The sequence below is a fragment of the Pituophis catenifer genome, unplaced genomic scaffold, assembly GCF_029215685.1.
Source record: "Pituophis catenifer annectens isolate HBS135680 unplaced genomic scaffold, rPitCat1.0.hap2 SCAF_2, whole genome shotgun sequence".
NCBI classification, from domain to species: domain Eukaryota; kingdom Metazoa; phylum Chordata; class Lepidosauria; order Squamata; family Colubridae; genus Pituophis; species Pituophis catenifer.
Window position 1 is genome coordinate 135965629 of NW_027256882.1, and position 25516 is coordinate 135991144.

The following is a 25516-nucleotide window of genomic DNA, read 5'->3' on the forward strand; positions in this document are numbered from 1 at the left end:
CACTCCCTGACCAGTTTTCAAAGAGGAGGATTTGACAAGGAACAATTTCCTAGCTACCAGAGAGACCCAAGTTCATTTCTCCCCATATAAGAACTTCAATGACAGGAGAAGGGAGTTAAAGAGACCGATCCGCAGATATACTTCCAACTATAATTCACACTAACCAAAGTGATGACTTTGATTACTTTCCTCCCGATAAATCCAATGGAAGGAAATATGTTTTTATTTGTCATTAAAGGGAAAAAAATAGGGGGAGAGAAAAATATGCACCTATTCTTAACTTCTTTTCTAGCAAGCTTTTCTGAAATAATGATTCAACTGCCTGCTACGTAAAGCTAACTGTCAGGGGCAAGGAATCAGGACCATTCATAAGGCTGTAGCATAGAAAATTTATTCAAGCCTATATCAAGAATCTGGTCAAACTAAAGTTGAACATTAAATCGACGCCATATAAGGGCCAGTGGAATTCAGGAGAGGTTAGGCTTGGAGTGCTTGTGGGAATCTACAAACTGATGATGCACTTAACTCTGTGCCCCCCCCCCCCAGCTCTGCATCCCTTTTCTCCTACACAAACCACTTCAAATTCAGGACTATAAACTAAAATATTGTCAACTACAACACAAAGCAGAATTTATTTGCTTTTTGAATCTACCTCTAGCATTACCTTGAGTTCTTGATCCAATCTATCCAAGCTATTTTGAGACGCACTTCTCGGTTTGCCGCCGTCCATGTCTGTAGCTGCAATATCATTGTAGAAGACACTGGCACCAACTACTGAACCACCATCCCGTGTCTTCCCTCCAGATAAATTTGCTCCTACAGCACACCATAGCTTTAATGACAAGAGAGCTTGATAAACATTTTATCAAATTAAGCTTTATGAAATGCAATAAGATAACAATGCTTTAAGTACAGCCTGTTCCTGAATTTAATAATCAGTACCCTCATCCATCATAAGATCATGAATCATGTACCTTGACTACAAGCCAGCCTGACATTTAGAAACAATTGCTATAATCCAGGGTCATCGTGGATCCAATAACCAGGCATTGAGGGTAGAAACAAGGGCCAGGCAAGTGAGACCACTTTCAAATAGCATACCCAATATCCCTAAGTACATCCTCCCATCTCCCCCCCCCCCAATCATTTATACTCTAAGGAATAAAGGCAAATGTAATACTGATTTGATATGAGATTTCCTGCCATACTTATTTCTGTTCAATACTGTCATGATGTTTCAGTGTGCTGTCTCAATCCCAACTCAGATCATGCACGTGTTTAATGGACTTCTATACCCACCTGACACATAACAAATCAGTTCACCCCTCCCAAGTAATCCAACAATCTCCCAGCTATTTTGGCATTTGTTTACAGTATATGAGAGGAGACAAAGAAAACAAAAACTCATCTACCTTCATGGAGGTATCCTTTTCATCAAGTGGTCTCAGATAAACAGGCACAGGCAAATTCCTCATCCTGCTGTCACCCTGAGCACCACCATTTATAATCTAAAGAATGAAAGAAAAGGTAACACTGATTTTGATATGAGGGTGCAAGCCAACAGTGAGTTACAGTAATTCTTTCTATTATCCAGGAAGACAGGAATTCTGACTGCATGTCTTCCTATTAGACCCTTGAAACACAAAGAAGAGGAGATTGAACCAGGAAGAGTTTTCTGCTACAAATGTGAAAGTCCATTCCTGATCAATTACTGTAGCTTACGTTTGGAAGCTTCCATCTCAGAAAAGCAGAAACAACTCGGTGACCAATTCCCACTCTCTGTTTAATTTAAGTCTTGGCAAATGAAAGAAGACTTGCAGTACTCTTTTTCCAAAGGCCTTCACACTGAGATAAGGTGACCAAACTGTAGCATTTACTGAAAATACTTGATATAATCCACAAATATATTTCATGAACCATCCCTTAGCAATGTTAAAAACAGCAATTCTACTTTACTACTCTAATAGTTTCAATGTCTTTCTGCCTGATGTAACTTCCAGAAGAAGCCCTTATCATCCTTAGTGGCACAACTGGAGACTTGGGTAAAGCCACGAGGGAAGACTATTGTATACTCCCAAACAGCAGCATGTAATATAAGGTAGATTAATATGTGACTCGTTTTAGAAAATTCTTCAGGTATACCGTATTTTTCGGTGTATAAGACGTACCTTTTTACTCCCAAAAAGGGGGTGAAAATCTGGGTGCGTCTTATACACCGAATGCAGCCCAGCCCACCTGCCGGCCCCCACCCTTCGGCCATTTTCAGCCAGTTTCAGGCAGCAGGGATCTGGGTCGGGGCACAGCCTGAGGAACAACCCTCCCTCTTTGGGACGGTGTGGGGAGGGAAATCTGCCCAGCAGCTTTGGGGAACAAGGCGGGTGCCATGATTTGCAGCTGGTCACCCCTTTGGCCGCGCTGACTTCACTCCCCAGCAATGTGAGGAGCCGCCGCCGCTGCCTAACCCTCTCTGCGCCCAGGAGCCAAGCCGAACTGAATGGGAGTCCCTAAACGGAAACGTTCCTCCTTTCCAGCCATCGCTGCCCGGATTCCAAAATGCAAACCTCAAGAGTCGCGCTTCAGGTGGCAGCCAGTTCCCCTGCAATGTGCAGCAGAGAACTGGGAAGTGCTTTGGATTCAGGGAGGAGATTGTAGCACTGCTACCTAAAAGTGTTTTTCTGCACATTGCAGAGCCGCGCGCCCCCGTCTTCCTCCTCAGCAGACTCAACTTCTCTTTCCTCCTGGCCAGATCAGCCGCCTGAAACACGGTACACTTTTTTTTGTCTCTGCACACACCCCATGTTTGGAATCGGGAAGGGGATCGCGGGTCTGCCGGCATGATCCCCTTCCCGATTCCAAAAATGGGGTGTGTGCAGAGACAAAAAAAAGTGTACCGTGTTTCAGGCGGCTGATCTGGCCAGGAGGAAAGAGAAGTTGAGTCTGCTGAGGAGGAGGACGGGGGCGCGCGGCTCTGCAATGTGCAGAAAAACACTTTTAGGCGGCAGCGCTACAATCTCCTCCCCGAATCCAAAGCACTTCCCAGTTCCCCGCTGCACATTGCAGGGGAACTGGCTGCCACCTGAAGCGCGACTCTTGAGGTTTGCATTTTGGAATCCGGGCAGCGATGGCTGGAAAGGAGGAACGTTTCCCTTTAGGGGCTCCCATTCAGCTCAGCTTGGCTCCTGGGCGCAGAGAGGGTTAGGCGGCGGCGGCGGCTCCTCACATTGCTGGGGAGTGAAGTCAGCGCAGCCAGATGGGTGACCAGCCGCAAATCGTGGCACCTGCCTTGTTCCCCAAAGCTGCTGGGCAGATTTCCCCCCCCCCCGCCACTGTCCCAAAGAGGGAGGGTTGTTCCTCAGGCTGTGCTCTGTCCCTCCCCCCCAGAGCATGCTAGGGGTCTCTTTGGGGGAAAGCGAGTAGTCCCTGCACCTCTCGCTTGCAGGAGGAAGAGGAGGGTGGCACCACCTTAAATGCTGGTAGGCAGAGGTAAAATACTTTTTTCCTTGTTTTCCTCCCCCAAAATTAAGGTGTGTCTTATACTCCGATGTGTCTTATACACTGAAAAATACTGTAGGTAATTGTGGTTTTTAACTCATCTGAATTATAGTGAAACGATATACATAGTACCTATGGGCTTCAAAGCCTAGATTAAGGACAGCATGTTCAAGCTAAAGGAAATCTTTGAGGACCATCTAGGAATTATTCTGTGCTTGCTGAATTCTAATGAAGCATTTTCAATAACCTATTTAATATATTTAGCCTACTCTAATGTTATGAGGATATGACTTTCAAACGCCAAATAGCTAGGCACAAGTATTTTGAATCTCAGCAGACCCTAGGCGCCAGATGATTCATGAGTCTATTTCTCCCATGTGAAAGATCTCTGACAGATTCTATAGCCCATAGGAATCTTCTAAAATTACAGTCATTCATTTAGCTCTGAGCTAAGAAGTGTTCAAAGTATATACAGGCCTCTTTGATCTCTGTTGAATACTTTGAGGGAAATATATAAGTCTTGTGATTTGCTGGGCTGTAATGAAATCTAGGTTTTGATAGCTAAAGCATCTCTAGGAAATCAGGAGTGGCTGAGCAGTTAAAAGTTTAATTTCCTAGGTAAATTATTAATGGATTTGGAAAGTTAGTGATGACCTTGAGCCATTTATTGATGTACAAGGAATTATTGGAAATATTGCCTCTGCCTACCCAGTGCCCATTACTACCATGTGTTCTGTTCCACACTGGAAGCAGTAATACCTGGGAGACTTTTGTAAAGGAAGTTTGAGGGGAAGATAACACAATTTAAACCTTAAAACAAAGTTTTGTCCTTACTATTCTCACTGCCAGAGGCTACTGTAATAGAGAATGAAGTTATGCCTATGGAAAACTGCCCACAGAAACAATGTGGCTTAACTACTATAGTAGAGATATCAGCCTCTCAATAAACTGAATCAGACAAAACTGATGCACCTGCATTGTTCAAATGAGACTTCCAAAGACATTAAAATGTATTTGTGGGAAATGTTCATCCATTCTCACAAATATAAAAGCTTATGGGCATTTTCCTTTTGTTAGCTTTTCAAACTCAACATAAAGAACTTTAGCTCCCAAACCCCTCTGCCTAATTCTTTCTAATTAGGTGTACACCTTAGTGGACAGAAAAGTCTAGTGTTTCTAAATAATCTATCCCACTGTATTGAAAAATAAAAATAGTTACAACTACTTGTATACAACTATCCAAGTTAAATCAAGTTATTTCCAAAGTGTCAAACCACACCCAAGCCTTATGACTACAATAAGATCCCTAATACGGTAAGATTTTTAACAGCAATATAAGGTCTCTTGTCAAGATTTCCCGTTTGTGGAGGAAGTATGGAATGGTGATGCTGAAATTACAATGGCAATATTGTGACAGGAATCAATGTCCTAATCCCATCTTCTCTGAAGCAACAAGAATTCCAAACAAGACAAAAGAAGTGATAACCACAACGGTAGCAAACCTCAGACTAAGCACACTATGCCAATATTCTGCATATTCACCTCTTTTCGTTTTGACCTCCTTTCACATTTCTATAATATCTATCACATGTTGACAGAGTTAGCCTTCTTTCACAAGGCAGCAATAAAGTGCTATTACTCAATGCAGGAGTTGGCAGAAAAAGATGATACCTTTAAATAATAACTGCACTTTGAATATCTAATCTGTCTGGCAATAAAGAAAAATGAGTGTTCTGGTCACATTGATAACCTAGAGAGAAGAAGGACAGAGGTTAGTGGAAAATATTTCCTTTAGTGCCAAGCAACTAGCAGCACAAGATCCATGTGTCATATGCTCTCAGTTCCCTGGTCCCATAGAATCATCACTCCTTGGACAGAAGAAAGGGCCCCAAGGGAAGCAAGCTACAGAGCTACTTTGAAATAGATCAGCATCTCTATGGTACAGTTACCCGCTCCATTTTGCTACAGAAGTGCTACAGTTACTAAGTGGCAGCAGGGAAAGATTTCTACAGTTGTTCAGTAATATTCCAGAAGACTGTTGGACATGAATCAAGAAGATCCCCATGGCCAAAATGTTGCAGAGAATGGTGTCCCTCACATCAGACCTGCCAGCTAATTACAACCCCACAGACCACTGACCTCCAAAGGCTCCTTAGGATAACAGCCTAGGCCAGGGCTGTCAAACTCCCAGCCTACGGCCCGGATGCGTCACATGCTGGCCACACCCATGGCCAGTTTAACGAAGAGGGGGAAAGTTCTGATATGTCACATGACGCCATAACTTTGGCACCCCTGGCCTAGGCTATCCTGTGTTGCAGTAAAAAGAAACAATTCTTTCATGCAGGCAGGCAGGCAGACAAGACGAGATGAGTGCTGTCTTGTGATGACATGTCTTCAATAGACAATTAGTGGGGCATTTTCCCATGACAGTATCTACAACAAACTCTTAGCTTCTACTTGATTTTTTGAGGCATGGATTACATTGTCATTTCTTTATAACAACCAGAATAGGTTCCATTTGTTTTCTCACTTTGAAAAGATTGGGCTCTTTTTGTTAAACTATTTTATATTTGTAGACTTAGTAACATTTTAAACCAAATTGCCCAAAGATTTAAAATAATGAGATGATCTTAAGATAACTAAATTAAGTAACAGCAAGTTCAAGCACTGTGAGAAAAAGAATGAAAGAAACAGAACTCTGTCTATAAGAAGACAGAAATAGAAATAAAGATACAAACTGTAGCCAAATCTATTGCATGTCTCCTAATGTCCCAAAGGGTCTTCAACTGAAGAAGCTTCTTGGATGAGAAGCGAAATGTCTTCAAAGAAAAACCAGAAAGTCCAAATGCCTCTTGAAAAAGCACCTTTAGGACAACCATGACCTGTATAACTGAGAATCTCCATAGACGTCTCCTAATGTCACACATTTTCTTTATTTTACATTAAAGACATGCCTGACATCCTATAGATAAGATACACACAACTACATCCTATTTTTGATGGATTTGACGCAATACAAATATATTAAACTCTCAGGCATATGAGAGTTAATTGATACTTTTATTTTAAAATAAAAAGACCGAGGGATAGATATGTTTCTATTCAGACTGGTAAAGTACTATTATTTTTTAAAAAAGTCTTTCACATCCCTATCTAAGAATATCCCAAGAGAGAGAGAATGGGAGAGAGATCTATGGTTCTCAAAACATATGAAATACACAAGTTGCAGGGATGTTTTCCATTTTTTCAAAGTGCAGTAACAATGTTCAATTACAAAAAAAACCCTCAAATAGTAGGCTACCCTATCAGGGGTGAGATTCAGCCTATTCGGACCAGTTCGGGAGAGCCAGTTGCTCCGACAATCAGCTGAGAGCGAACCGGTTTGCTCCGACGATCATGTGGGCCCACCCGCCCATGCGCTATACTGACCTTTATTTTCTTTTTTTGAAGCCCAGCTGATAGGCGTGGCAGAGCGGATCGCTGCACCTCAGCTGTTTTACTCACCGGGGCTGCAGTCTAAGGTAAGTTTTAGACCGGTTTTCAAATGAACCATGCATGTGCAAAGTGCACGCTCAGCGAACCGGTTGTTACACTGATTGAATCCCACCACTGCACCCCACTCTTCTTACAGTTTAATATATTGTTGATTTTGTTCTAAACAGCATTATGCTTAAAATAGAAATGTTGCCTTTTCATACAAAGGCCCTAAAAATCTAACTCCCTTCATTAAAATATTTGGGGATTTCATGTAAGAAATGCACAAGATTACTACTCCACAATAATACACCATTATGCATTTTAGTAAATAATCTTTAGTTCATAACCAACCATTTAGCATCAGTTCTTAACTAACCATTTAGCAGCAAAGTAGCACTGTTTTCCCATTTATGCCCTGTGGTACATTGCAACTCCCAGGATTTTCCTTGCTGCAGAAGGCAAGAGGCTTAAAAAGCCCTTTCAGTCCTAGTACAGTACCAGGAGGAGGAAAGTGGTAAATATTCCCAGCCAAACCCAACTAATTGAGATTTTCTTCTTCATTTTTGCCAATACTTAAAAACCTCCATTACCCTTTCAAACTGGTTGTTAATTTTTCATGGCTATTAAGTTTTATATAATCATTTGTTTCAGTTCATAGCTTTATTTTATTTAATGAGTGTGTCTGCATAGTGACATAACATGTAGCCCTAAATCCTCAAACTATTGTGTTTTCCCATCTTTGATTTATAAGCAGAAATGCTTTCAGTGATTCCCTTATGGAACAATAATACCTAAACAATAAAGAACAGATCATAGCAAAGTTGAGTTTACCTCTCCTGTGCTAGGTAGGTAATATCTAACACAATACCTGTTTGTATTTCTGAGGAAGACTCCAGCCAAAAGCTTGCACTCGGCCATCTTCTTTCTGAACATGAGCCTTCACTTGGCGATACTGTTCTCTTTTTTGCTCTCTTCGTGAGGCCATACTGGCCTCAGACCTAGACCACAGGAAACACTTTCTTTAAAAAAGATCCAGATAATTCTATTCCCTTCCATATTGTTAAAAATAGCATTTCAGATATCCAGATTTAGTGAATGCAAAAGCAGGTATTCTTTAAAGTTACTATATTTACCCAAATAGTACTCCTGAATTTAAGATAATCCTCCCCTAAAACAAATTATAAAAAAGAAAATAATACTTTGTCTCAATTATTGTATTATCAATGAATCTAAAATATCCCCATTTTACACGAAATCACTTGAGGAAAAAAATAAGACTTTTATTGGGGTAAATATAATAATATTTAAATAACACCAGACTGAAAGAGATCGTATTTTCTTATTATATAGAGTAGCAACAACTACTGTAGCAAAAATTACTTTCACTGAACATTAAATCAACTTCCGCTAATCTAGACAACATATTATTGTATTTTTAGTAAAAGTTCATTTCTGAAGCACGAGGAACATTTTTTTCCAAGCTTTTTAAAGCTACAAAATTAATTTGCATGGCAGCAGGCTGAATTTTTTATTTCAATAAAAGTACCCTCAACTGATCTGCGGGAAACCTAGTTTTATGCTCTTAATTTATTTTACAAAGTTGCATTTTAATATGAAGATCTTTCAAGGTACCTAAATTGCTATGAAATACACACAAAAAAGATCTTTCTGACATGGCATGTTGTTAACTATTATGGGTATGCTATAAATTGGAAGACTGATATTCCCCTCCTAAATAGGATTGCCCCTCTTCTGTTTTGTCTAATATTTCGATATCCACATTATGATTGGAAGCTGGAAATGATGACAGCCAGTATATCCCTTAGCAACTGCTAAGTATTTAAACTTGATCTGATAGAACTTGTCAACACCGATTTAGATTTCTGTCCCTTAAAGAACAGTTGTACCATGCCTAGTCAAGATTACTTTTCCAAAAGTTACTATCAATTGTTACATGCTACATGACAGAAAGGGCAAAATCTAAATAGTATTAACTGTATTGCATTAATTTTAACTAATATTACATTTAATTTGAGTCTCAGATTAAAATTTGGTTTTGGGTGCCATTTATTTAGTAATTTCAGTCCCACATGAAAATTTGATCTTGGTGCCATTCATTTATTTTAACTAATATTAAATTTAATTTCAGTCCCACATGAAAATTTGGTCTTAGTGCCATTCATTTCTTTGCTGTAAACTAGTTTACATTTTTGAGAACAGCCTGCAGCACACCATTTGAGTACCACACAAGGCCTGAAAAAAATCTACCTATGACTGACCTAAAGCTTAAATTATTGAACCCACATTTCAAAACTATATAAAAGCTTTAATTAGTACAGAGTCACAGATAGGTTTCCAGAAACATATTGTCCCTTCTATATGTCCATGAGCCCCCTACTCTTTTTTCAAAGTATTGTGCATGATCTGTCTTGCCCGACTTACCCCCAGAATATGTTGGGGCACACAGGAAGTTGATGGTTTCTTAAAAACTTTTTGTGTGCTCCAATGGAATCACTGAGATTCCATTAGGTAAGAAAGCTGGAAAGAAGGAAGAAATTTAATAGGTACATTTCAAATTTGCAGAGAACTACTGGGCAATTTCTGAAAATTAAAGAAGGGCTTAACTTGTTTCTGCAAATGTTTCATCAAAGGAATGTGATGGAGGAGGAGCCATGTCCCTCTCCACCATAAATTACACTTACAAGTGTCTGTCAGATTGATGCAAACACAAATAACATTGTTCTTACAGAGGCTGAGTTATTTATGCCTGTATTGCACTTTCTCATTTACTGTATAAAAGATAACACTTTGGGTGCTTGTGATCTCCTTTTCATAAAACTGCTGTCTGTGCAAACGATATGCAAAGTAGACGCTATATATAGAAGAAGTGTTCAAAAGAAAAAAGAAAAAACAGTTAAAATAATTTGGGGAATTTTTTTAGTATGTTATGCTAAATTTAAGTATGACAACAAAGGTTATACTTTAGAGAGGCTGAATGAATATAATTGTTGACTACATTCTTTGGGCTTATGCAATACTCAGAACAATATTCAGCACACTTGTTAATAGAAATGCTGGTGGCAAGTGAAGCGCATATATAATCACACACAATTTTTTAAAAAGATCTTATATAAATGTGACTTTACAATAGAATTCCTAGAAATTATCAAATTAGTTTTTTCCATCATAAAGAATTCTATTGTTTTGCATGACTACAGAAAGAAGATGCTTTCTGTCAACTGAAACATAGAGAAAAGCCTCTCTCCATCAGAGAATCGATTGCACAAGCAGACTAGTCTGGAAAAAATTGTTTTTTATGTTAGCTCATCTTGAGTTCTTTTATGTTTTGAAAAACCACCATCACCACTGTTTTGAATTATGGTTGCAAAATTGCAAGAAATATAGCCTTTGAGAGACTTAAAGGACTATAATCCTTTAAGAGAACACCCACTAGCCTTTTCAGTGTTACATTCTGGGCCAGGTGCAGTTTCAAGATGTAGCTTGAATTGCAGTAATCCAGTCTAGAGGTAATAAGACATATATCACCACATCTAGATTTGACCTCAAGAAGACACACAATTAAGTGCAACAAGGTCAAGCTGGGCAGAAGCACTGTCCAATCATCAGAAATATATTGATTATGGTCGTTATATATTTAAGTTCTGCCTACAAATATTTTTACTCTATAAAGAAAACAGAGCTTACTCTTCGCTGAGGAAATCAAAAGCTTTTGACTTGTCACTTGGTAGTTGAGATAAGGTGCTGCTTCTTTTCTTGACTGAAGGAGTAATGTGTGAGGTTGGTGCATTGTACTTAACATTAACTGGTGGTTCTGGTTTCTTAGCAGTATTGCCCGATGAACTGAATAATCTGCTAAAACTGGAAGGGAAAAAAGCAAAAGCACTTGAATACGTAAGTACAGACAGCCTCTTGAGCATCGGAGTTTTACATGTACGTGCGCATTGAATACAGTGCCTTACACAAAGCAGGGCAGAAAAGAAGAGCCATTCACTGCTCAGTACAGCCACACCATTAGAAGATAGCTACAAAGCTCATCAGAATTAACCCATATGCTTTCAAGTAAAAAATGTTTTGAGGATAGCTAAAAGCTAGCCAAATGTCTAAATGTGGTTCTACAAAAAGGAATGGTTTTCTCTAGGGATGCACAAAAAGATGATGCCACATATCAAATATGACAAGGCTCTGGTCCCTGATAATTAAGGTAGTACTCAGAATATGACCATTTGAAGGTCTGACAGCACTGAAAAAATAGACATAAAATGGGTCTTTGCACTTATAAGGATTGCAAGCTCCCTGTAGTCATATGATCAAAACTTGGGTGCTTGGCAACTGGCCCACATTTATGATAGTTGAAATGTCCCGCAGTCCTGTTCTACTGCCCTGAGCAAATTGCTTCAGCTTCAACCCTTCCCACCTATCTCCTCTACCCAGAATCTCTGCCCTTTGGCTGCGCTGCACAGCATGGCCAAGATGAAGAGGCCACTATATTCCGGCATTGCTGTCTCCCGTTGACATTCATGATCTAATCTCCTCTCTGTTGGGATTGCCAACATCAGCTGGCCTCAAGTGGAGGCTCTGCTGGAATGGGGCTTATCTCTTCTCTTACCACCACCTCCCCAATCACCAGGTTTTTATAGTGGGCTTGCCCCAACTTCAGCAGTCTCAGCCAGGACTACCATAAAGGTTTTTTTAGTTTCCCTTATATTTTTGTATGTTTGTATATTTATATATGTGTGTGTGTATATGTATGTGTGTGTGTATGTATATGTATATATGTATATATTTATTTATTTATTAATTTATTAATTTAATTTGTATACCACCCTTCTCCCAGAAGGGACTCAGGGCGGTGAACAGCCAAAATTAAAAAACATACAAATGCAAAAGTTAAGATAATTAAAAGAATTAAATCACTGGCTACCCAATTTAAAACCCCAAATCCATAAAATTTAAAATCCCAATTAAACCATTTAGGCTAGGCCGGCTTGATGAAATAAAAACGTCTTCAGGGCTTTACGGAAGGTCCGGAGGTCCGGGATCAATCGTATTCCAGGAGGCAGCTCATTCCACAGGGCGGGTGCCCCCACAGAGAAGGCTCGCCCCCTGGGGGCCGCCAGCCGACATTGCCTGACCGACGGCACCCCGAGGAGGCCCTCTCTGTGAGAGCGTATTGGCCGGTGGGAGGTTATCGGTAGCAGCAGGCGGTCTCGCAAATACCCTGGCCCTAAGCCATGGAGCGCTTTAAAGATGAGAACCAACACCTTAAAGCGCACCCGGAAGACCACCGGGAGCCAATGCAGCTCGCGCAGGAGAGGTGTTACGTGGGAGCGCCACGTCGCTCCCATAATCACCCGCGCGGCCGCATTCTGCACCAGCTGGAGCCTCCGGGTGCTCCTCAAGGGGAGCCCCATGTAGAGAGCGTTACAGTAGTCCAGGCGTGACGTAACCAAGGCATGAGTGACTGTGCACAAGGAGTCCCAATCCAGAAAGGGGCGCAACTGGCGTATCAGGCGAACCTGATAAAAAGCCCCCCTGGCCACGGCCGTCATATGCTCTTCTAAAGACAGCCGTGTGTCCAGGAGGACGCCCAAGTTGCGAGCCCCCTCTGTGGGGGTCAGTGACTCGCCCCCAATAGCCAGCGATGGCACCAGCTGGCTATACCGGGACGCCGGCATCCACAGCCACTCGGTCTTGGAAGGGTTAAGCCGAAGCCTGTTCCTCCCCATCCAGACCCGCACGGCCTCCAGACACTGGGACATCACTTCGAGGGCATCACTGGGGTGGTCTGGGGTGGAAATGTACAGCTGAGTGTCATCAGCGTACAGATGGCATCGCACCCCAAAACCACGGATGATCTCACCCAGCGGCTTCACATAAATGTTGAACAGGAGCGGCGAGAGGACCGACCCTTGCGGCACCCCGCAAGCAAGGCGCCTCGAGGTCGACCTCTGCCCCCCTGCCAACACAGACTGCGACCGGTCAGAGAGATAGGAGGAGAACCACCGCAACATGGTGCCTCCCACCCCCAGTCCCTCCAGCCGGCGCAGCATGATACCATGGTTGATGGTATCAAAAGCCGCTGAGAGGTCTAACAGGACCAGAACAGAGGAACAACCCCTGTCCCGAGCCCTCCAGAGATCATCCACCAATGCGACCAATGCCGTCTCCGTGCTGTACCCAGGCCTGAAGCCGGACTGGCACGGATCTAGATAGACGGTTTCATCCAGGAACTGTGGGAGCTGTTGCGCAACCACACTCTCCACAACCTTCGCAACAAAGCGAAGGTTGGAGACCGGACGATAGTTTGCCAAAACGGCCGGGTCCAGAGAAGGCTTCTTGAGGAGGGGCCTCACCACCGCCTCTTTCAAGGCGGGAGGCAAGAAACCCTCTCTCAGAGAAGCATTTATAATCCTCTGGAGCCAGCCTCGTGTTATCTCCCGGGTGGCCAGTACCAGCCAGGAGGGGCACGGGTCCAATAAACATGTGGTTGCGTTTAACCTCCCCAGGATCTTGTCCACGTCCTCAGGAGTCACAGGGTCGAACTCATCCCAGGTAACATTCTCAAGACCAGCCTCAGTCACCCCGCCGGGATCTACCCAGTCAGAGTCCAAGCCTTCCCGAATCTGAGCGATTTTATCGTGCAGATACTGTGCAAAATCCTCAGCCTGCCCTTGCAAGGGGTCTTCCCGCGCTCCCTGATATAAGAGGGAGCGGGTCACCCTAAACAAGGCGGCTGGGCGGTTATCTGCCGATGCAATAAGAGCGGAAAAGTGGTTACGCTTTGCCGCGTTTATCGCCACTAGATAGGTCTTAATATGAGACCTAACTAGTGTTCGGTCGGATTCGGAGCGACTAGCCCTCCAACCACTCTCTAGGCGTCTTTTCCGGCGCTTCATCTCCCTCAGCTCCTCGGAGAACCAAGGGGCCGGGCAGGTTCGGCGTCGGGTCAGAGGCCGCAAAGGCACGACTCGGTCCAGAGCACCGGCGGCTGTCCTATCCCAGGCAGCCACCAGATCTTCAGCCGAGTCGTGAGCCAGAGTTTCAGGAACTGGCCCAAGCTCCCTCTGGAACCTATCAGGATCCATCAGGTGCCTGGGGCGGAACCACCTGGTCGGTTCCGCCTCCCTGCAGTGGGGTGCAGCGGTCGAAAGGTCCAGTCTCAGGAGAGAATGGTCCGACCATGACAGGGGTTCAATAACTATATCCCCTATATCCAGACCACTCCGCCACTGACCAGAGATAAAAACCAAGTCCAGAGTGTGTCCTCCCACGTGAGTGGGGCCATGAATTAATTGTGTCAGGTCCATGGCTGTCATGGAAGCCATAAACTCCCGAGCCATCCCAGACGCCCCACCGGTAGATGGCAGGTTGAAATCCCCCATGACCAAAAGTCTGGGGGTATCAACCGCCACCCCGGCAATAACGTTGAGAAGCTCGGGCAGGGCCGCTGTCACGTGGCAGGGAGCCAGGTACGCGATCAGCAGGCCCACCTGCATCCCATGGCCCCACTTCACCAGGAGAGACTCACATCCGGCTATCTGAGGTACACTGGCCTCCCTCGGATCAAGACCTTCCTTTATAACGACCGCCACCCCCCCCACCCCTGCCCTGGGCCCTTGGCTGATGGAATGCGCGGAAACCTGGTGGGCACATCTCTACGAGGGGGACCCCCCCCTCTTGGCCCAACCAGGTCTCTGTAATACCTGCCAGGTCCGCACCCCCCTCCTGTATTAGCTCACAAATGAGGGGGGCCTTATTAACCACGGACCTGGCGTTGCACAACATCAGTCTAAGGCCTGGGCTCTGAGACTCTGGACAGCCAGGGAGACGAGAAGAGTCATGGGGGCCGAGGCATGCCACCGCTTGAAGATAGCGGGTGCGTGCCCCCACCACCTGATGTGGCCCCCTACTCCCGCCATATCTGCCCCTCCCAACCACAGTCTTGATAGAACTGCCCTCCACCCTATCCACACTGAGCTCCTCCACACCCCGCTCCCCGCCTTCCATTCCATGCCCCTGTAACGGGCCTGACCTATGCCCCTCCCTCCCCACCCCCCGCCCTAAACCCCTTAAAAGATTACAAAAAGACAATTTTAAAAAACCCCACAACCCCCTCTTTGCGGCATGCCACCTCTCGGGGTTCCAAAGCCCGTCATCGAGGTAGGCCCTCGATAGAGTGGAGGGCCAAGCCTGCGAGAGGGGGGAGTCTCGCAGACCAAGAAGCTCCGCTGCGGAATACATCTTGACCACAGAGGATGGGAGCAACCATATCCTAGGGGTCCATATAGAAGGTCCAGGGGAGAGACATGGAATGGGAGTCTCAAGAACATTTTCAACAGGACCGGTATGTGTGTGTGTCTATGTGTGTGTGTGTGTGTATATATGTATATGTGTGTGTAGATATATGTGTGTGTGTATATATGTGTGTGTATGTATGTGTGTGTATATATATACATATACATATACATATACATATACATATACATATACATATACATATACATATACATATACATATACATATACATATATATATATATGCATGTGTGTATATATAAACTTTAGTGCAATTTCTAGCAATCAAACTATTAACATGAATATTATAAAACTATTAACATTAATATGATGTAGAAAATGGGGAAACAGGATATATCATTGACCATTTTCTAGTATGATAGTCTTGGTTGATTACTAAGATAACAAGGGGAAGATCAGCTCTGTATCCCAAGAGTGGCAGAGTGCTGACTTGCAGTTCTTCACAGCGTATCTTCTTCTGGGTGGCACATGCACTTCAGAATGCACTCAACCTATGAAATTCATGACCTGCCCACTGTTATATCTTTTAGGTTCCTATTGAAGATTGCTCCCTTCACCCATTTCCTCTTGTTTCTTTCCCCTACTTTTTCAATATATTGTTTTCATCTCTTTTAATAACACCGACTACCCAAAAGATGTCCAATTAAACTAAAATCAGGGGGAATATACCCAAACATAGTAGATTATCATGTTCATAAATCAGTCTTGCTAATAGGGATTTTTTTATATCAGTCCAATACCACAGCAGAAGGTAAGAACAGACAACATGAGCAGCAATAAAAGTATTATGAAGACACAAACCTGCAGGATTCTGAATCTTTAGCAGCTGAGCCCTGCAATTTTGCCAGTTCGTAACACTTTCATCAACCAAATAATCCTAAATTATTCCTCACAAAAATAAAATAAAAGCTCTGAGGACACAGGACAGTCATGCAATCTCTCGTGTACAATTTTAGTAATTATAGCTTTAGTATTAAACAGACCAAAAAGCAAAAATCTGAATTCCCCTCAAACAGATATGGTGAACTGAAATCAGTAGGTATACAAACAACATGGTTTTAAACTGCCACAATTAGAGAAAGACAATTATGTTTCGCTGCTAAGTGCATAATAAATGTTTCGGGATGCATCTTACAATATAATTCAGCTTTAACATCTTACCTGTCTGGCATACTAGACAATAAAAGAAAATAATGGGTAGTCATTACTAATTAAAAATCCCTAAATGAGTAATAATATTATTTTTAATAAATACAAGTATTTGTATCTCAATACTTACAACTGCCAAAGACTCGATCTCTTCTTCTCCTGCATAGCTGGATTTTCTCTTGATGCCCTAAAGAAAAAAAATAAAAAGCTTATAACATTAGAGATTATAACATCTCTCACATCTGAGCATTTCATACAGTTGGAAACATGTTGGCATTTTATAAGTAAATCCACAATAACAGTTCTCCAAATTCTGAAACAGAATTTGAGATTTAGACCAAAAAAACACCACAGCTGTACATGAGGATGACATTATTTAAGAAAATCAGCATTTGTGCACTGTTGTATCCTCTCTTAAATTCAATTGTATCTCCTATGAAAATAAAAGTAATTGCAACCATTCGATACAATAACTAATTCACAACAATAAGAAATAATCACCTGTACAGGTTGAAAGTATACCTTCTACATGAGAGCAAACTGAATTTGTTTTGCTGCAATATGTAACTGAAGATTTTTCTCATGCAGAATAATTCAATCTACTCATAAAAATGAATTATTTTGTTTTCTGTAAAAACTAACTACAAAACAGTAATCTATCAGGCCACTAGATGGCAACAAAATAGGGATGATGAATATAGTTTACCTTAAATAGAAGTTTTTTAAAAAAATTAGCTCAAACTAATTGGAGAAAGCCAATTTGGTGCAGGGTTAAGGCAGGGGTATCAAACTCACTTTGTCACAGTGGCATCACGTGACATATCGGGGCTTTTCCCCCCCTTTGCTAAACTGGGTGTGGCAGATCCCGTCAGTGGGCCGAGAGTTTGACAGCCCTGGTTTAAGGCATCAGGCTACAAACTTGGAGATCATGAGTTCTAGTTCTGCCTTATGCACAAAGCTGGCTCAGTGAACTTGGGACGTCAGTCCCTCTCATCCCTAAGAAGCAAATTTCTAAAATCTTACCAAGAAAACCACAAGGGTTTATCCAGGCAGTCACCAAGAATCAACACTGACTTGAAGACAGTATTCACACACAACTGCTCACAACTGTTCACACTTTTTTAAAAAAAAATACATGCTCAGAAAGGAGCTAAGAAAAGCCAAATAGAACTGGTGGAAAGGCAGCCCAGCATGCCTACTGCCAAAAATGGATGGTTTTATATATTTAGTAAGTGGGACAGATGTTTAATCCACATATTTATCATAGAATCATGGAAACAGAAGGACATTTAGGTCACCAAATCCATCCCTTGCTCAGTGCAGGGATTTAAATTAAGGCCTCATAGATAGATCTCTGCATAGCCTTCACTTGAGCACATTCAATGAAGAGGAACCACCACCTCTTTGAATTGTTTATCATGCAAGTTTTTTCCTAAATTAATCTGAAGGCCTATGAATTACACACACACACACACACGGCCAGCAGCAAATGATCTATGCTCTGAAAATTATAATGCATGTTCAACACTATGCAACAAGGCCAAAGTCAGCCAAATGTACAACAGGACCTAGAGAGGTTTATAGTCTACTATTTAACTGCCTCCATGTCAAGTTCGTTTACACCAGAAGCACAGTTGTAATCAGTAATCTATTCCTAGAGTGATCATGTCATCTGTCTTACTGCAATTAGAATACCAACTTGGCCAGTTTTAATTCTGAAACAGATTTCATTCAGAAATAGCAACCTGGCATTAGGTCAATTTTCTATGAGTGGCATGCTGCTTCCCAGTGGTATCCCTACCAAGAAACAGCTGTTACGAAACTAGTCCACTCTCACAGCAGAAACTGGATCAAACTTCGAAGTACCAAGTACCACATCCATGTTAGCTTTCCAGTTAGCTATTCCTTTTTTTCTTTCCCTTACTTTCCCACTCTGCTTTTCTTTTTCATGCTTTGACTTTTTCTGCTGCTCCTGCAACAACTTTCTTGCTTCTTGTTCTTTCCTTCTTCCATCTCAACAGAATACATAAAATAATAAAACCCATTTTTTTCCCCTCTGTACTACACCTATGCTGTTTTTCATAGTTCATTTCTGAAGTGAAAGCCAGTCTGGTATAGTGGTTAAGACACCAGGCTGGAAACTTGGAGTCTGTGAGTTCTACACATGGAGACCTTCTTAGGCAAAGTTTACCCAACTGGGTAACTTTGGGTCAGTCACTCTGTCTCTCAGCTCTAGGAAGGTGATCATGGCAAACTACATCTGAAATCTTATCAAGACTTAACTGAAGGGACCTGTCCAGGTAGTCGCCAGGACTAAACGGTGACTTAAAGGCAGTGGTGGGATTCAGCGGGTTCGCACCAGTTAGGGAGAACCGGTTGTTAACTTTCTGAACAGTTTGGCAAACTGGTTGTTGGAAGAAATCATAGGGCAGAGAACCGGTTGTTAAATTACTTGAATCCCACCACTGCTTAAAGGGTATGCATGCACACTGATGTGCACACACAAACACACACATTTCTGAAGGCCTTTAGAACAGTCCTTAAAAATAGCCAAAGCAAATGAGGAGAGATGCCTATAAAACCTGGATCATTTTATCTGTTCTCTTGCAACAAGTTTCCACATGCCATTTGTTATTGTTGGATGCTTTTTAATTCATTTTCTTAAAACCTTAACAAAAATTAATCTTGTCCACTGATGGAAACTTGCCTACAAAAATTAATTAATCTTAAACTAGTTTATATCTATAAAAGCACCACAAAAACATATGTCATAATAATTCTGTTAACCTTTAACAGTGCTGTTTTTTTTAAATAAATTCCTTTTGTGAAATGTTTATGTAAAAAAAAAACAAATACAGTAAAGAATTGCTTTTAGAAAGAAGCATTTTTCTCATGCATAGTAAACAAAATGTATATGACTTGTTTAATTGGTCTACAATATTACCAAAAATTGCACTTGCCTTATCATCTCAGTCCATCGCACTGCTTCTTGAAGCTCCATTAGCCTTTCTTTGTACTGATTTCGTTCCATGAGAACCCGAGCCATCTCAACACGTGTGAATCGTTTTCTCTGAGCAGTAGGAATATCACTCTGCAGAGTTGAAAAGATACCAAGCATGCTTAATCAAGTAGACTAGGAAGCACAAAAGCCTATCATATACAGTTTTTATAGTACAGGTAGTCCTCGACTTACAACCACAACCTACAGTCCCAAATTTCCGTTGCTAAGCAAGACAGTTGGTAAGTGAGTTTTGTCCTGTTTTACAACCTTTCTTGCCACAGCTGTTAAGTGAACCTGACTTCCCTATTGACTTTTGCTTGTCAGAGGGTCACAAAAAGTGATCATATGATTCAGGACACTGCATCCATCATAAATACATGTCAGTTGTCAAGCATCTGAATTTTGATTATGTGACCATGGGGATGCTGTAATAGTTAAGTATAAAAAACAGTCATAAGTCACTTCTTTTCAGTGCTGTTGTAACTTCAAACGGTCACTAAACAAATGGTTGCAGATTGAGGACTACTAGTTCAGAGCTTTACAGGTAAGTGTGAATATTGACAGCAGTGAGGAGAAAAGGGCCTCATGACCAGTTTTGGCCCAAATGGAGAAAAACACGTTAATTGAACATCTTTCAGAATCTCTCTGATTTCCCCCCCTCGCACCTCCCAACAGAGTATGTTACAGAATTGGCATACACAAGCAACCTGTAAACTCACATTTCTCTACAAAAATGCCACAGAAAACTAGGAGATTCAACCCAACCATAGTACTGTAAGAATAAGAGAAAACGTAGATCCAATGTTATTAGTATGAATACATACATCATCCTCTTCCTTTGATTTTTGCCTTGCTTCTTCAGCTTCTGCACGGGCTCTAAACAAGAGGAATTAATCAAATTAGTCCAAGAGTTCTTCTAGGAAACTCACTGTAACACATTCAAGAATTTTATGCTCACTTTCTAAGCTCTTCCTCCAATTCCTTATTCTTCTCTTCAAGCTTTTGTTTGGCTAGTTTTACAGCTTCCAATTCTCCTTTCAGTACATCCTTCTCACATGTCAGTTCATCAACTTTTGCTATTAAGTCATTCTTCACCACATTCAAGGCATTTCTAGAACACAGATGATTGCAATTAAATCACTTCTAACAATATTAATTGATAGAAATAATGTCACTCACAACTCTATCTTCATCACAGCAACATATATAATAAATACATAAAGTACATGCATATAATAAATACAATAAGCAAAAATAAAAATCTGATTTTACTTTTTTATAATCTATTATTTTGCTAAGTGAAGCCAATATACTTCAGAAAGGTCTTTTCAACAAAAATCTGGTACAATCTAATGTTCTGAAGTAAAAACCTTGAGCCTTGATAGTACAGTGGTTTAGCGCACCCTGTTATTAACACAGCTGCCTGCAATTTCTGCTGGTTCGAATCTCTCCAAGGCTCAAGGTTGACTCAGCCTTCCATCCTTTCTAAGGTAGGTGAAATGAGGACCCAGTTTGTGGGGGCAATAAGCTGACTTTGTATAAAATATACAAAAGAATGAAGGCTATTGCTTAATGCATTGTAAGCCACCCTGAGTCTCCGGAGAAGGGCGGCATATAAATCAAATTTAAAAAAAAAAAAAAAAAAACCTCATTTCCAGTTATCATGTATTTTTCACAAAATTCTATGCATGTATACATGTGCCATTACACACAAGACTTAGGGCAGGGGTTCCCAACCTGGGGTGCGAGAAGATATTCCAAGGGGTGCAAAAACTTGGGTTTAGAAGTTTCAAAATTATAGACTATATGCATAATTATATGCAAATTATATGCATATGATTATTTATTTTTGTAAGGGGTGCAAGAATATATCAGCAGCATTCTAGGGGTGCGGGGTATAGAAAAGGTTGGGAACCCCTGACTTGGGGGAAATTATTATATCCTTTATCAGACAGTAACTCATGGATATGCAACATCATGTTTAATTAAAGAAACAGGTTAGTGCAGTGATGGCTAACCTTTTTGCCATTGTGTGCCAAAAGTGAGGGGAGCACATGGGTGTCGCGCACACACATGCCCATACCCATAATTCAATGCCCCCCACCCCCCCACGCATGCACGTGTGAAACCCCCCCACACATGTGCAACCCCTGCTTTTAGCACGTGATGGCACGGTGGGCCCGATAAGCCTGTTTTTCCCCCACCCCAGGCTCCAGAGGCTTTCTTGGAGCCTGATGAGGGCGAAAACGCTTTCCCCATTGCCCCGGAGGCCCTTTGGAGACCGGAAATGGCCCATTTCCCGACTTCAGGTGGGCCCAGAAGGCCTGAAAATCAGCTGGCCAACGCGCACATGTGCACTGGAGCTGAGCTAGGGCAACACTCGTGTGCCCACAGATATGGCTCCGCGTGTCACATGTGGCACTCATGCCATAGGTTCGCCATCATGGGGTTAGTGTATCTAAAAACGGAGAAATTATTACTCACTTGGTTTCGAGTAGTTGTGTATTTTCTAGGATAAGGTTTTCAACTTCACGACCCATTCCTTTCAAAACCATAGAGAATAAACAAACATTAAAAGACAGATATGTGCTTTAACAACTGCAAGTTTTAATAACTGCACTGATCAGCATATTCAGCATGTGCTCTGGAGCTCACAATTCTACCACACAAGTAAGACATCTTACTTGTCTTACTAATTCATTGCCATGGAATTTTCCTACCATCTGATATAAATGTTTACGGATTTGTATCCTCACTAAAATGAAATAATTTCACAAGCAGAGATGTTCTGTGATCAGAGCACTTCGAACATAACCACTGATCAGAAAAGAGTTTTCAGATATAAAGTATTTTGCTCTTAGGTTGTAAATGAATCCAGTATGGAGTTCAGTTTTGAAACCCAAAGGAGCGAGGCAAAATACTTTCAGTCCAAGCGCATAAAACAAAATAAATTCTATCTCATTTGGTAACCACAGTAATACAACAGGAAAACTTTATATTATGTAATCTCATACTCAAATAGGTGATACCACGAGAAATACTGAATATAAGAAGCTCAAATGATAGAAAGCCCTTGCAAATGTTCCTCAAATGAGATGATGCCTTACCAAAGAAATCATGGTCTTTAAAGCCCATGCATCCCATGAAGAGCAAAAGGAAGAAGAAATATGTAATGAGAACAGTAAAAATGAAGTACAGAACAGTGAAGGCTGAGAATTTGAAACATGGGTGATTTCAGGGTAAAGCCAGCATTAAATGGCTACAGCAAGATATGTAGAGCAGCAAGACAAACAGTTAAAAGAGAGCCGTTTCTAGATCAAGGATCCATCCAATCCAGCCTCCCACTTTCTTAGAGAAGCTACCAGAGATCTCTCCAAATATCACAACAGGCCTGAAAGGGAGAATATCCCATCCCCAATAAGTAGTATTCAGAAATACTGGTAAAACCAGCTCGCATTTCACTATCAGAGCTGATAATAGCAGCTATTGCTATCTTTAATGCAAATGAATTTAGAAGTGAAATATGGATTACCCATCCTCTTTTGTTTTTCCCTCAATAACCTCCTTTAGGATTTTTTAAATAAATGTGGCATTTAAATGACTGAAATGGTACTCAGTTTAATGAGATGATTCCAAGTATTTTCCCACAAAAAACAGCCCTCATCAAGTCATTACAAACCTAATCAACCAAACCATGCTTACTTTTTTTAAACATTGTACCACATTCCAATTCTTCTAAAGTAAAAACTATTTAAAACTTTTCTTGTAGAACACGCTCTTAACCATAACAGATTCCTTTATTTTTACTTTTTTTTGTTCCATTGTATCAAAATTGCATATATTTTAATGGAACGCAAGATAGAGAAAACTACACATTACTACAAGAACTATCTTTTGAAAGGATGCAGTATAATATGAACATGTCTGATGTTTGACTTTTAATTGGGCCTTTTTATACAAATCTAATCATAGGTTAATCATTTTGGGTTGTTAACTAGTAGTTATCCACATGTCCACCTATCCACATTTAATATACTGTAGGTGGCTTCATAAAATGTGGGTAACGGTAGGGAAATGCTTGGTATTACTGCATATACATGAAATGATGGGAAATGAGACCTATAAGTGCAGGTAGTACTAGCTTGACGACCAGTCTCTTAGCAACTGTTCGAAGTTACGACAGACCCACCTGCCAAAAATCATTTATGACCCTGTTCCGAAGTTATGGCTGCTACACAGCTCCACAGTAATTTGTTCTTATGACTGACCTCAGAAATGTTGCAGTGTCCTCCTCTTTGCCTGTCTTCCCTCATCCTGCCCCACTGGGTCCCTGCAGACCCTGGGCCTGTTTTCCCTCCACAGGGCTTGGGCCTCCTTCCCAACTCAACCACCCACTGCACACTTACCTGTGGAAGATCTCTGTGGCTCCAACCTCGTGGTGGGGAAAGAGGGCAAACCACTCCATCCCTCAGTGTCCCTGGGTCCCAGAAGGGGCCACCATTTTCTGAGCAGCCGCCAAGGAACTCTGGCTGCATCCAAATGGTAGGCACTTCCAGCATGCAGCCATGTGACCCAGGGACAAAACGTTCTGCTCTGTGCAGCATTGTGGAAAGCTTGTGGCCACACTGAAGCAGCAGCCACTTCTAGGACACAGTCATGCGGCCCAGAGATGAAACAGTCTGCTCTGCTTCCCTAACCCACACAGTGCTGCAGAAAGCTCCGTTAGGAAAACACAACAGACTGCTTCATCACTGGGCCGCATGGCTGTGTCCCTAAAGTAGCTGCCATTTTGGAGCAGCTACAAATCCACAAGTCTGGAGCTCTGTATATCTTTGAAAGGTAGGTGCACAATGAGTGACAGATGGTGGGGAGGAGAGGTAGGGCCTGGCAGGATAGGGAGCAGGCCAAAGGTCTATAGCATTGAGTGTGGACGGGAAAGGCCTGCGGGGACCCAGGGAAAGAGTAGTCCAAAGGCTATGGGAACCCCTAATGTTGGGAAGCAGAGCACAGAGTTTCTGAGGGAGTGGGGAAAACCTTGGGGGAGTCTGAGGCAGGTGACTCTGGGCCTATGCTAGGTCTACTAAAGCTTTCCTCACTTCTAGACACCTCAAGCTCCACTTCATGTCTGTATCAGGGAAAGCAGGGGTGGGGGTGATTAAGGAAGGTGAACTCACTTAATGACTGTTAGATTGTTGCAACATGAGAAGCAATGGGACTACCTGTGCATCATTTATTTAAGGCTTAAATAAAGCTACTTTCCTCACCAAAAGTCTTGCCTACACTTCAAAGTACAAAACTTTAAATAACTTCTAGAGCAAATGGGCTATTTGGTATTTATTATGCTTGTACACCAGAAATTTCCCTCAGGGAACAGGGAAATTCTTGCAGGGAGGGTATTCTGTGAGCACTCTGCAATCATGCAGAAAGTTAGCCGAGCAAGGCAAAAATAAACTTTTGAAATTCTTACGCATTTAGTACAATTTATTTCAATATCTGATGCTTTAATACAAGGGTGTCAAACTGGCGGCCCGCAGGCTAGATGCGTCATGCGCAAACCCACCCTAGCTCCGCAAAAGGAAAAAACATCGCAAAACTTCACATGAAGGCAACGTGACGCCGCAAGTTTGACACCCGTGCTTGACAAGCAGACTGCACTATGGAAAAAATATAAACAAAGGGACAGAAGTTTGTTTGTTTGATAAGACACACTCAAAGTACTGCTCAAGTCTATAGATTTAAAAAAAATCCCCAGATTCTGTGCTTTCTGTGTGGGAAGCAGGAACACTCTGTGTCCATTCTGCCAGGGTAGTATAAACACATACTATTCTTTTTGTCCTCCAACTAGCTAGCATTTGTAGTTTTCATCCTACAACATGGTTCCTGTTTGTGTAAGTTTCAAAGATTAGAAAACAGCCTTTTGTCCTGCATGAAAGCTCAAAGAATAATGAAAATGGTTTCAGAAAGATTACTCCTTGCCATATGCTTATTCCCAATCATTTCCCCCAGTTGCTGTTTGCACTGGTAGGATTTGGATCAGTACCATAGAAAGGAAGACTATTT

General features: G+C 41.9%; 1 protein-coding gene across 5 annotated transcripts in view; it reads right to left on the reverse strand.

Annotated features, from left to right (window-relative positions):
- SPAG9 (sperm associated antigen 9) overlaps window positions 1-25516 on the reverse strand; it is a 115616-nt gene that overhangs the window by 39258 nt on the left and 50842 nt on the right. For all 5 annotated transcript variants that reach the window (XM_070937607.1, XM_070937608.1, XM_070937606.1 and 2 more), the window contains 9 exons: window positions 21941-21998; window positions 20415-20567; window positions 20281-20332; window positions 19416-19546; window positions 16586-16642; window positions 10675-10848; window positions 7838-7967; window positions 1413-1508; window positions 665-832 (listed from right to left, as the gene is read on the reverse strand). In XM_070937607.1, the coding sequence (XP_070793708.1) occupies window positions 665-832; window positions 1413-1508; window positions 7838-7967; window positions 10675-10848; window positions 16586-16642; window positions 19416-19546; window positions 20281-20332; window positions 20415-20567; window positions 21941-21998 (1019 nt within the window). The remainder of the gene's footprint in view (window positions 1-664; window positions 833-1412; window positions 1509-7837; window positions 7968-10674; window positions 10849-16585; window positions 16643-19415; window positions 19547-20280; window positions 20333-20414; window positions 20568-21940; window positions 21999-25516) is intronic.